The 13,905-nt window shown below is 45.7% G+C and overlaps 1 protein-coding gene across 1 annotated transcript in view; it reads right to left on the bottom strand.

The window, feature by feature from the left end:
* The window catches only part of FAM135B (family with sequence similarity 135 member B), a 144,674-nt gene that overhangs the window by 16,213 nt on the left and 114,556 nt on the right, over positions 1 to 13,905 (bottom strand). The window contains exons 8-11 of the mRNA XM_061122789.1: positions 11,899 to 11,948; positions 4,944 to 5,099; positions 3,847 to 3,920; positions 120 to 274 (exon numbers count right to left, since the gene is read on the bottom strand). Coding sequence (XP_060978772.1) covers positions 120 to 274; positions 3,847 to 3,920; positions 4,944 to 5,099; positions 11,899 to 11,948 — 435 coding nt within the window. The remainder of the gene's footprint in view (positions 1 to 119; positions 275 to 3,846; positions 3,921 to 4,943; positions 5,100 to 11,898; positions 11,949 to 13,905) is intronic.

Below are 13,905 nucleotides of genomic sequence, written 5' to 3'. Positions count from 1 at the left end.
TGAACTGACAAAACACCTCACTGATTTGTTCCCATGGCTATTGGGATGTAAGCAGTATAGCCGATGGGAACCCAATGGTAATTCCAACCCTGAGTTTTTCCAAAAGTAAAAAGACACACCTGTGGCTGGGCAGTCCACATATCTGTCCTCGAAGATAACGGGCAGGGTGTTCCAATCTCCGTCAATGTCCAAGCACTCTGCGGGCAGCGGGGGCATGGTGGTGAGGTACTCCGAATTCCGGATATCCAGGGACAGCTGGCTGTGGGTCTGGATCCTGGGGAACATGGACCCAGTGAGCATCCAGGGTGATTTAAAGGTTTTATTCTTGCTGCCCCTTTCCTCTCATCCCAAGACAGCATTTAGAAGATGTCCAGTAGACTCTAACAATTGCCATCTGTCTATCCACCCTTCCTTTATTCTCAGCTACCTATCCAGCCCCCAAAGGCCTGGCTATAGGTCTTCATACTATCAACATTTTCACATTCATTCATTCAACAAACTGTCATTGAACACTTCCTTCCTGTGTGAAAAGAACTGGCTGGCAGTGGTCAAACAGGAAGAGGGGTGATAAAACATACCCTTGCTACTAACCAGTTCTACGTCACTTTTAAACACTTTTTAAATAGTGCAACCCATGGCAAGAAATGCCCTTCATTTTCCATGACCACCCAGTACAATCACACACACTCCCAGAAACACACATGCTGAAACAAAAGCTTCTTATTACTACCTGGCCTATCTTATTTCATTTAAAAAGTGTTGTTCCAAAGCCATGAAGACAATTTCACAGTCCACTAAATGGCTGTAACCTATCACTTGAGAGACACATTCTAGTCTGTGCTTGAACAAGACAGGTCTTGACAGCTGAGTTTCACTTGTCCACCCTGATTTGGGAGGATGGTTCTGTCTCTAATGCAAACAGCATGACCTCCCTCCCCTCCATCTCTGACTCCTAGATGAGAATGCCCGTGGGCATGCTGAGTTGCCAGCATCACGGAGCCCATGTTCACTATCTCAATCTAAGGTTTAATTCTGTTCACAGCACTTAGGACCTGAATCTGAAATAAAATTTCCCTCTCAATTCTATAGTTCTTATTCTTTTATTTTTTTTAATTAACTTTTAGTTGGAGTATAACAGCTTTACAATGCTGTGTTGGTTTCTGCCATACAACAATGTACCATATAAGTAAACATAAATCCACTACCTCTTGACCCTCCCTCCCACCCCTCCACCCCACCCCTTTAGGATATAGTTCTTATTCTTAATGACCTAACTAAAACTTCTGTTGTTGTTCCATCACTAAGTCATGTCTGACTCTTTGTGACCCCATGGACTGCAGCACGCCAGGCTCCCCTGTCCTTCACTATCTCCCAGAGTTTGCTCAAATTCATGTCCATTGAGTCACTGATGATATCTAACCATTTCATCCTCTGTCGGCCCCTTCTCCTCCTGCCCTCAATCTTTCCCAGCATCAGGGTCTTTTCCAGTGAGTTGGCTCTTCGCATCAGGTGGCCAAAATATTGGAGCTTCAGCTTCAACATCTGTCCTTCCAATGAACACTCAGTGTTGATTTCCCTTAGGATTGACTGGTTTGATGTCCCTTCTGTCCAAGGGACTCTCAAGAGTCTTCTAAGTTTACCTCCTCCTACGTAGCATCATTGCTATCCTAGTGTATGCTCTTTATTATAGGTTAATATCTACTACTAATTGAACGGTAATCAATTTCTCTAATATCTGAAGTTACACTATGAGACAAATGATATAATCACTTAGGTATCTGCAGGGCTCAGTCCCTCACCTGCTTTAGAGCTCTGCTCAAATGTTTCCTCAGGGAGCCCATCTCTGAAATGGCAGAGAAATAGCACCTTCTACAGCCTGCCACACTGATATATTTCTCCAAAGCATTTACTACATTTGGCATAGCATATTTATTTATTTATGCTTCAATATGTTTCCATTACTAAAATATGAGCTCCATGAGAATGTGTCTGTTTGGTTCACTGCTGGATGTCCAATGCCCAAACTAGTGTCTGGCCCACAGTTAACACTAAATAGGCACTTGCTGAATGAAGGAATCTCCCTTTTACACCTAAGTACAAGCTAAGAGAGGCTCAGTAACCAGTCAGATGTCACAAGTAGCATAAGTTCCAGGATCAAGATTTCAAAACACGCATATGAGATTTGAAATCCAAGGTCTTTCCACCATAGCCGCTTGCCAGTTTTTAAGACGTTAGTTATAATTATCATAGCGCGAAGTCTGAACTCTTTATCCTGGCCCATAAGATCCCACATAGGCTGGTCCTACCCTACTTCTCCCACTTGCTCACTCCAGTGTAGCTGTACCTGCTTCTTGATGCTTTCAAACACCTTATGTTCCCATATAAGAAATCTTTACACCAGCTATCCCCTCTGACTCAACAGTCTTCTCTCATATCACGATATGACTTATTATAACCCCAATTCAGTTCAGTTGCTCAGTCGTGTCCGACTCTTTGTGACCCCATGGACTGCTGCACACGAGGCTTCCCTGTCCATCACCAACTCCCAGACCTGGAGTTATAGTATAACCCCAGTCTCTGCTCAAATGCTACACCGTCAGAAAAGTGGTATTTTATCACTTTGGCCAAAACATTCCTAACCTCTAAGTGATGCTTTAGCCATATTATATTGACATACAGGTTGTTCTCCAGTTGCTCCATTGAGTCTGAATCTTTGCCACCTCATGGACTGCAGCATGCCAGGCTTTCCTGTCCTTCCCCATCTCCCAGAGCTTGCTCTAACTCATGCCCATTGAGTTGGTGATGCCATCCAACCATCTCATCCTCTGCCATCCCCTTCTCCTCCTGCCTTCAATATTTCCCGGCATCAGGGTCTTGTCCAATGAGTTGGTTCTTTGCATCAGGTGGCTGCAGCTTCAGCTTCAGCATCAATCCTTCCAATGAATATGCAGGGTTGATTTCCTTTAGGATTGACTGGTTTGAGCTCACTGCAGTCCAAGAGACTCACAAGAACCTTCTCCATCACCATAGTTTGAAAGCATCAATTCTTTGGCCCTCAGACTTTTTTGTGGTCTAACTCTCACATCCACACATGACTACATACAGGTTTTACAGGTGCAAAAAAGAAAGTGAAAAGATCTTCAGGTCTGTCCTAAGTGATAGATGAATTTCAGTGTTTCTCCTGCTGGATTTACTGGGGCATCTCGAAAATTATTCCATCCAAATGTATTTTGGAGGCAAACATACTATTTGGAAACAGAAAGAAACCTCTAAACTTGTGTAGCCAAGACCAAACATCTTGGAGGAAGCAGGAAGCACTGACTCTGCCCACCAGGGAAATCTACAATGAGAGACAATGACCTCATCTTCTGTCAACGCTTTGACTTTTCTGAGCATTTTTACATTTTCCCATCTATCCTCTTAATTAGGTAGTTCAGTATTAATTCTTATGCTAAATGCATTTCATAGCTGCTGCAAAGTCTCAGGCGAATTCTGTGGGTATTTTTTTCGCTGACATAGCTTGTGGCCATACCACCTGCTCCTGATTCATTTTGCAAAGAGGACTCAGCACAGATGTCTTCAAGGACCTAGGAAGTTTCGAATCTGTCTACAGAAACATCATGAAACTCAACAACAGCAAAAACTCTGGCTATTGACCTTCTCTGCCACCTGCCAGCTCCAGCCTCAGCAATCTGTCTGGCTCTTGCCTTCAGAAAAAATGCACCTGAATGTAAGGAGATGGGCAGACTCTCTCCTTCATGACCAAGGATGAAGGGAAGAGCTAACTTTGAACAAGAATGTCCTTGGTGCTCACAGTATGATGTGGACATGCCATTGGTTACTTACAGATTTTCCTGAAAAGTCAGAACTGCAAGTTTTTGGTGCTCCATATAAAAGAAGGCCTCGGAAAACCTTCGGACCTGAAGAATAAAACAGTATAAACAACGTGACTCACTGGGTGGGTTTGGCCTTCATTTTTTAACAGGAAATTAAGGCTCAATGAGGGAAGTAACATATATTAATAAGAGGAGAGCTGAGCCCACAACCCAGAGGTTCTGAAACAACTTTCTGCCCTCCACAGCTGCCCTCTCTCATTTCTAGTTCTTAACACAAACCTGATTTATGGACACAATTGAACACATGTTTATTGATCTACTCTTGTTTTTCATTCTGTTGTTTTTTTAAATTTAGGTCTTATTTCTTCTACTAGAATAAAAGACACTTGAAAACAGAGGCCATAAATAAATGCAGATGAAATAGAAGGTGCAAAATCAGTCATGTAAGTGTGTCCACTATGCATCTTGTAGACAGCTCTCTGTCCTCTTGCTGGAAATGAGAAGACCAACATCTTTTATTAAACATGAGTCCCCACCCCCTGTGCACCTCCACCTGGTGGCAAAAAAAAAAAAAAAAAAATGGCCTTAAGAACAATGGATGACATGTGAAGATACTTCTTCAAAATACTTTCAAAGCATTTCATCATATTCTTTAAGATCGGCTCGCCATCACTTGGTAGCCAAGGCTGGTACTCTATGAACAGTAGAGCAAAGAACTTCCCTAGAGCAAATGGGCTCCCCTTGTGGCTCAGTTGGTAAAGAATCTGCCTGCAGTGCAGGAGATTTGATTCTTGAGTCAGGAAGATACTCTGGAGTAGGGAAAGGCTACTCACACTCCAGTATTCTGGCCTGGGGGAATTCTATGGACTGTAGAATCCATGGGGTCACAAAGAGTCAGACAGGACTGAGCAACTTTCAGAGCAAAGAACTGAGAACCAAAGGAAGTTCACAAAATTTCTCTGCAAGTTCATGGTGGGTCAGGACTAGTACTTGGGTTGACAGAAGCCAATCCTGACTTTTATTCTGCCCAATGAACCAACTGTTGAAAAGCTTCCTTGAGATATCTCTGCCATGTGACTACAGAACTTATACTGTTTGACCCCTTACCCGCAAGGTGTGATGCTCCTGGGTGAGATAAGTGGTCACTTGGGAGTGCAGCGTCACTGTGTCCAGGAACTGGGTCCATAGGGCCATCAGGTGGGAGGCCAGCCAGGCAAGATCCTTACTTATCTGCTCAGCTATCTTCTCTGGATTATTCAACATCTGGGGAGGTAAAAGGGTTGCAGTGAAGGACCTCTGCTCCATGCAGCTTCTGCCGTCTTCCTCTGAAGCCTTTACTGGCTTCTTGGCTTGTAATGAATCTCTCTCTTTCTCCAGATTCTCCCCTATAGCCCATTATGTTCTGAACTCAGTATCTGGCCATCATGATAGCTTCCACTTATTAACAGCCAGTACTTGGTAAGTAAAACACGAAGCTTTTTAAATATATACATGAACTACTTAATCTCTACAATGAACCTTTGTTAGAATTATTGTGACCATCATTTGACACAAAAGTAAAACGAGAGAATTAAATAGAGCATACCCAAAGTCACACAAAGCTGGGATTGAGCTGTAAGATCATCCCCCCACAAAGCCAGGGCACCATGCTGCCTTTCCAGAGTAGGTGCTGGAAAACATCTCCTGAGAAACGGTAAAGTCTTTATAACTTCACACACAGCATCTAACTCGCTAGGTGATTTCCACATGGCTGGGCTCCACAGACCCAGCACCAACTTGCTGCCATGACTTCACATTTCTTAAGGAGAATCCTAGGTTGCCTTAATGAAAGCCTGAAGGACTCAGCCTAGACAGGGCCTGGAGCTGGTGGAGGAACCTCGGGCTAGCTTCAGTTTAAAGCTAGGACAGCCATCTGCTTGGGGGTGACTTTTATTCTGGAGTGGTGAGAGAGAGATTACATCTCTGAGTATAGCCAGAGAACCAGTGGTCCAAGCCTAACACTGAATCCTAGGTGTCATCATTTATCTACCAATAATTTAAAGTGCATCTCCCATGACCCAGGCACATGCTTAGAATACATGGGGACACGAAGATGAATAAGAGAGTGTCTCTGCCTCCAGAGAGCCTCATCCAGGGCAGGAGGTAGGAAGGAGACTTTACCATGAAGAGTAGAGCCAATATTTTAGAATAACTTTAAATTTAGTATAATCTATAAAATATCAAAGATTATGTTGTACACCTGAAATCAATGTAATATTATAATTCAACAATACTTCAGTACAAATGTATATAGTATCCTCATCCTTAAGATATGGTTAAACATGAACTCAAGAACATTGAAAAAAAAAAAAAGAGTGTAGGGATCTATCTGCCCTGGAAAATAATGCAAAGATACATAACCATGGCCATTTCAAACTTCTCTCTGAGCTCCTTCTTTGCTGGGTGCCTCAGTTTCTCATCTGCAAAATGAAGGTGCAAAGCAAATAACTGTTTATTGGACATAATGATGTCCAAAGCCTAGCTTGAAACACTGAAAGTTCTCTTCACTCTTCTTGGACTAACAGCTGACACTAGCATAATGAGCAGAGGGTGGAGCGAAGCATCTGAGAGCAAGAAAAACAGAGAAGAAGAAATCTGACACCCAGTAAGGGTCTTTAATTGTTGGGTATTGCAGCTTTGTAATTAATGACTAGCTTCCAGATACAAAGCGTCATTTAACTGTAGCATCTCTAAGCTGCTTCTTCCATGGGGAAAGATATGTCTTTGATGAAGACACAAGGTACAAAACTCCAAAACGAAAGAATGACCCTTACTTTCTTCTCATGGAAGCATTGCTTCGATCACTGGTTCTGTTGGGAGTCAGGGAGAAAACGGGATGTTTAGTCTTGATTCAGGCCCATAATCCATGACCCAAAGTGTTAAGAGTCAGAAAAGGAAGGACCTGGAGGGTGAGGGACACAGTCAGCCACTGGAAAACCTGTAGGCTGGAGAGTAAGGCTTATCTTTAAGTTCTCCAACCAGTTACCCTCATTAATGGACATCAAGCTCCAGCATTAGCACAGGGCACTTTTTGCCCTGATCATGTTCCCAGTTGTATCTCCGGCCTGGGGCTACCCATGGCTCCAGCCACATCAACCTGAACACACAGCTCTTTGCAAGCACCAGACCCTTGATCAGCTTGTACTTCTCCTTGGAAGGTCTCCTCCCATCTTTCAATCTCTTTTCCTCTTCTCTCCACCTCTTTGGACCTGTCTGTTCTGCACCAGGGAACTGTTTCCAGAGCCAATGCAGTTTGCTTTGTTTCTTTCTTTTCAAAGTAACTTTTATTAGAACTGCTTAATAATGTTGTGTTAGTTTAGATGCAAAATGCATCAGTCATACATATACACACATCAGTCTGCCTTGTTTCTGATGGTTCTTTTGAAACTCCTACTGTGTTTCAAGTGTAAGACCAGCCCTCCTCTCCTTGAAGTCTGCTTGACCTTGCACAGACTACTCTCAGGGTACCACTTGCCAGGTACTGCTCAGTGCCCTGCTTGGCCTGCACGCTGAGGTTTATCCTTTTCAATATTATCTGTACCTTCTCCACAGCTGATGGATGATGAAAACTCGGCAGCTCTTTTCTGAGTAAATGGGTGATTCTGCATCTGTTGAGAGGCACCTGGGCCTCAGCAACTGAACTTCCCTCACTGGGCTTCTTATCCTGACACCCCAGCCCTCCCCACCCTCCATTTCAGCAATACTGGCAAACGCAGCATGAATTCTGAGCTCAGCCACCAGAGAGGAAAGGCAAAGCCATTCATTAAATGTGTCTTTGCGAGAATTATTTTTTCCCCTAGTTGATGACAGAAATGGCTCCAGATAAGATTAAGAAAGCTTCTAATTAAGCCACAAGAGGACTTTCCTACCCTCACGGAGGCCTGGGCCTGTTCAATTACAGATGATGGGCGTGGAAGGGTCTCTCTTGTGAGAAAAAGAGAAGCCCTTCAAGCTAACAAGGAGGCAGCTTGGACCCAGTGCCATTTCGGGGGAAGCTGCCTGCAAACACACACCTGTTCTGCTTTGCGACTGCCCTCTTGCTGTTCACCTGGGCCCAGCCAAGCTCCTTTGCTCAATCGTCCCTGACCCCCACCCCCTTGTGCGGTTTACTGATGACTCTTGTGAGTTTGGAGGATGCTGAGCTCTGGGGAGCCAAAGATAAATACGTCCAGTCCTGGAAGAGGCACATGGTCCAGTTATAGCTATCTATCTCCATAGTTAAACCCACAAAGTACTATGAAAGAGATGGATCCTGAGTACTGTAAAAAGGTCATGGAAGGCTTCCTGGAGGAAGTGATGGCAGCATTGCGTCTTCAAGGTAAGCAGGGGTCAGGTGGAGAAAAGCCTGCTTCACATCCCCTAAACTAACTGTGGTCTCTCATCATGGGCCTCAGTCCTGGCTGCAAACTGACTAATGTGCTAAGTCGCTTCAGTCATGTCTGACTCTTTGAGACCCTATGGACCATAGCCCGCCAGGCTCCTCTGACCATGGGATTCTCCAGGCAAGAATACTGGAGTCGGTTGCCAAGCCCTCCTCCAAGGGATCTTCCCAACTGAAGTATCGAACCCACATCTCCTAAGTCTCTTGCACTGGCAGGCGGCACATAGTAGGTGCTTAAGAAATGTGAGTAAGATTCACATGGAGTAAAAGTGCAGGCACGCCCCTGGCAGTCCAGCGGTTAAGAACCCACGGATCCATAGCAGGGGCAACAGGTTCGATCCGTGGTTGGGGAACTAAGATCCCACATGCTGCATGGCACAGTCAAAATATAAAAATAAATTAAAAAAAAAAAGTGCAGGTGAATTGCTCTGTGACTGCAGAGCTCTATGTTTGTTTTCAAATTGCCTTAAATCACCCGAAACCGTTTCCACTTCGGAGTCCACCCTTGAAATGGATGCTTTGTGACCATGTGTTTGGTTGACCACTTGGTGGTGATGCCCTGCTTCTAAACACCCTGTGGGCAGTGATGTGCCTTTTAGGAAGGTTCTGGGGAGGGAGCTCTTTTTCTTTCACTCCCAGCAGCGGGCCAGCCCATCCGCAAACCACAAAGCAGCCCGGTGCATACCCGAACTCCCCCTTTCCCTCCCTGACACCCAGCTGCCTCCCTCCCTGCAGCTAATCTGGTTACTCTGAACCAGATTAAAGTCTGCGGCTATACCATCACTCAAAACCAGGGGCCATTTCCCTGCAGCTTGTGGGCTCCATGCCAAAGCAGGCAGGCAACCCACTGGCTTTTCGTGAAGTATGTCTAGCAGCCCGAGTTGTCGCCTGAACCACTGCGGGGACCAGATGCATCAGTACAGCAGTGGCTCCCAGATGGCCTTTGGTTCAGGCCCCAGGTCCACCCTTAGTGGTTCAGGGCAGCATGCTCCTCTCTGACAAAATGAATGGGGACACACCTGTGTCCCCCGACCCCAGGCACTCGCGGCTGCTGTGGGGCCAGCACCTGGGGGATGTGCATTTCAGGCGCACGGCATGATGATGCACGCGAATTCTGTGATCCCGACACAGGCTGGGACCTGGGACCCTCTGCAGCAGTGCTGCAACGCCTTCATCTGGACACCACTCTCCTCCAGCGATAAATACAAAGAAACTGTGTGAGACTACAAGTAATGGGTGCATGGGCACTTGAAATAAATTCCGGGCAAAAATTACAAAGAAACCAAAACCCAACTGCCAGTTTTGAAGAGCCTGGGGCAAAAGCAGGGTACTGCGCATGCCCCCTGCACATGACACCTCCTAAGGGGTGGACACAACACCTAAGCCCTTCCCCTGGCCCTGGACACACCCTACCCTCACCCCATATAAAGAACCAGCTTGCCCCCACCTTGGGGAGTGAGCAAGCAAGGGAACCTGTTACTTGTTCTCGCTCCCTCCTTCTGTAGCAGGGACCCCAATAAAGCCTTGGCTGAATTCCCTGTCTGGCCTCTGATCAATTTCTATTGATTAAGAAAGCCGAGAACCCTAGTTGGTAACAACATGGCTGCCACAATAAAGTTATTTAATACACCTATCACCTCATAGAGCTAAAACATTTTTTCTTTTGATGAGCACTTCTAAGATCTACTCTCCTGGTAAATTTGAATATATAATATAGAAGTGTTACAATCACCATACTATATATCACATTCCCAGAACTTAATTATAATGGAAGGTTTATACCTTTTGACCACCTTCGCTTGCTTCCCTCACCTGCACCCACCCCTACCCCTGGCAACCACCAATGTGGTCTCTTTTCCTATGAGCCTTTTTTTTTTTTAAGATTCCACATATAAATGAGATAATATAGTATTTGTCTTTTTCCAAATGACTCATTTCACTCAGCATCATGCCATCAAGTTTCATCCATGTTGTCACAAATATAATGATTTCCTTCTTTTGTGGCTGTATAATATTCCACTGCACATAGACACAGTGCATCTTTATGCATTCAGGTCAACATTCAGGGTATTCCCATGCCTTGGCTATTGTACATAAGGTTACAATGAACACGGGGGGGTGCAGATATCTCTTTGTGATTTCATTTCCTTTGAATAAATACCCAGAAGTTGGAATTGCTAGATGGTATGGTAGTTCTATTTTTAATTTTTTGAGGAACCTCCATACTGTTTTCCACAGTGTCTGCACCAATTTACATTCCCACCAACAGTGCACAAGGGTCCTCTTTTCTCCACATTCTTGCCAGCACGTATTTCTTGTCTTTTTGATGAGAGCTATTCCAACAGGTGGGCTTTCCTAGTGGCAAGGATGGTAAAAAATCTGCCTGCAATGTGGAAGACCTGGGTTCGATCCCTGGGTTGGGAAGGTCCTCTGGAGGAGGGCATGGCAACTTACTCCAATATTCTTGCCTGGAGAATCCCCATGGACAGAGGTGCCTGGAGGACCACAAACAGTCAGACATGACTGAGCGACTAAGCACAGCACAGCACATTCTAACAGGTGTGAGGTGATTCCTCATTGCAGTTTTGATTTTTTAATATCTGGGGAGCTTTTAATGAAAAACGCAAACCCAGGAGCTCCACTCCCACCTCCTCTGTTTCAACCAGTTTAGATGCGATGCAGGTCAAGATGTTAGTCCAAGTGTATTTCTACTGAAAGGCCAGGGATAAGAAACACTAGTTTACAAGACAGAAATGCTAGTTTGCAATGAGACCATCTCAAGTCCTACCCAGACACGGATTAGCCATGTCACCAACCCTGAAGGGTATGCTCCCTTCCACCTCATGTGCCTCTCATTACATGAGGATAACCGTGTTCACCTAGACCTTCCAACACCATGGGATGTAACAGTGCTCCAGAGACTGTAAACAACTGCTTGCATCAGTTGAGTACTTATTAAGCACAGCTCTTAGTACATGTTTGATGAACTTTTTATGAACATACATCACTGTTTCAACATCATTGTCATCATTGAAGCTAGCCTCATGCCAAGTGTGAGCCATCTAAGCCGAGGTGCAAGATTTCTGTCACCCTCCATGAGAAGCACATAACCTAAAGTCAACAAACATTTGTTAGGTGGATGGGTAATGGACAATAAAAAGTGTGAGTGCTAGGGTGCTTCAGTCATGTCCGACTTTGCAACCCTCTGGACCATAGCCCACCAGGCTCCTCTGTCATGGGATTCTCCAGGCAAGAACACTGGAGTGGGTTGCCACGCCCTTCTCCAGGGGATCTTCCCGACCCAGAGATGGAACTCATGTCTCCTGTGGCTCCTGCATTGCAGGCAGATTCTTTACCACTGAGCCACTGGGGAACCCCAATAAATAGTGTAAATGTCAGGGAAACCAAGACCTGTTAACCTGTTTGGTGTTTTCAAAATATCTAGCACATGGCCGGGCACACAATAGATGTCTAAGAGACCCAGAGATTTAGGGCAGTGGGATAGGAGACTGTTTCTTCAGTTGAAGATATAATAGGAGGTTACCAGTCGTGTCTTTTCATCTCTGATCTCTACACCAAGCAAGCAACTCTGCCCCATATAATAACTGCCATTCAGAACCAAGGAGTTAGCTCCCTGATTACCTGTAGCTCTGAGCACAGCTGAGAGAGTGTTTCTTCAACAGCAAGTGACTCTAGAAAGAAAAAAAAAAAAAAAACAATGAAACAGACACATACCGAATTGTGGAATTGCTAATGGAAGGAAAGAAGCACAGATTTCAAGTCAGCATTGACGTCACAGAAAAATTACAGGCTCTGTGGACTCCTGTCATCTTTTGGGTCTAAAAGATCCTGTTAATAAAAAGCATGATTTGAAGCCATGTGATGTCACCCTGGGTTAAAGTCAACATGTTCCATGGGTGCATTTCTGAGAAACAGAAGATCCCCAGGTTCACTTAGTGAGGTCCAAAACAATCCCACATTCTGCTGTGCTTTTGTGGGTATGCGGGCGTGCACACACACACACACACACACACACACACACCTGGGTCCTGACATCTGGGACCTAGACCTAGATCCCCTTCACACAACTGGATGTTCAGAAGTCCAGGAAAGTGGGGTGGCAGAGCCTAGCCTCCTGCTCAGCACCACCACCTCATCATGACCTTCCCCACAGGCAGCAGAGGAGCCTGCAACCTTGCTGTCTTCTCAGTTGGAACTGGGTGCAATCTGGCCATTTGTGGTTTCACAGTTTTGCCTGTGTTTGAACTCTCCCTAGTTCCAAGAGGCTGTGATGAGACCTTTCATGTGGCTGAAGCATGAGTTTTAATGAAAGCATCGTTGAAAAGCTGAGAGCAACGAAACCTTCAGCTCCGATGGTCCTCATGAGTGGGCACACGCCTACCCACCTGGCAGCTGCCCTCCACCCCCTATGAGGCAGCACAGACTTTGGTCCGTGCCCATGGCTGTGACTTGGGGTCTGGCACAATGCCTGGTACACAGTAAACATTCAATAAAAATATGGTGAGTGAGAGAATGAACAAATAAATTCAGTTCTTTTGGGTTAAAAATAAAGTTGAAGCAAGAAGCCAACTATGAGTGCACTGTCTTCACTTTCTGCCTGAGCTAAACTGGCTCCAAGCTGTGCGGGTCTCCTTTGAGTGCCTCTGACCTGAAAAATTTCAACTCCAAGATCATGTGCTTCAAAGACAGCATGAGAGGGACTTCCTCGGCAGTCCGGTGGTTAAGAAGACTCTGCGCTCCCAGTGCAGGGAAGACGGGTTCAATCCCTGGTCAAGGAACGAAGATCCCTTATCCCACGTGGTGTGGCCAAATATAATTTTTTTCAAAAGAGGGCCTTAGAGCTGACAAAACCCAGATGGTAAGAGGGCACCAGAGGTCAAGGCAACAACTACAATGTTGCACCTACTCCTTCATTTTGCACACCAACCACTGGATGTGAGAAGTCTGGGCTCAGGTCCAGCTTCTGCCCTTAAAGATCCCCAGCCTAGTGGGGAAGAGAAATATGCAACTACATGATTGTTATGTGGCGTGTTCCGTGTAATAACAGACAACGCACAAGGCTACCGATCCCACCAAAGCTATGACTCACTCTGCAGGTGAGATCTCAGGACTCAGGGAGAGACGCTGAGGTTCCCTGCAGCAGGACGGTTATTAACTGTGAAAACCAGGCCGAGTTGGAGAAGGAAATGGCAACCCACTCCAGTGTTCTTGCCTGGAGAATCCCATGGGCAGAGAAGCGTGGCAGGCCATGGTCCATGGGGGTCGCAGAGAGCCAGACACGACTGAAGCGATGAGGCACGCACCAGGTTGAGGGCCTGGCTTCTGTTCTAAGGACAAAGGGCCTCTTTAGGGGGCTTCGAGCAGAACTGTGACCCACCACCTGCTGTGAATGAGTGTGACCTGATATAAAAGGCTACCCTGAGCACAGAACCTCTATGCTCCTGCCTCGTCCTGCCACACCAGGCTGTGTGACCGAGTGGTCATTTCACGTCTAATGAGCTGCAGTCCCACCATCTGTCAGTCAAGAGGGAGGGGGCCCAACGATCACGATGTCTGATGATGGACAAGGAGCCATTCACCCCTGGAAAACCAAAGACAATGACTACTGAGAGCTTTCTCTAATCACCC

This window comes from Dama dama, chromosome 21, assembly GCF_033118175.1.
Source record: "Dama dama isolate Ldn47 chromosome 21, ASM3311817v1, whole genome shotgun sequence".
In the NCBI taxonomy this organism is placed as follows: Eukaryota; Metazoa; Chordata; class Mammalia; order Artiodactyla; family Cervidae; genus Dama; species Dama dama.
Note: the sequence above shows the minus strand (reverse complement) of the source record. Positions and strands in the feature narration are given on the sequence as shown.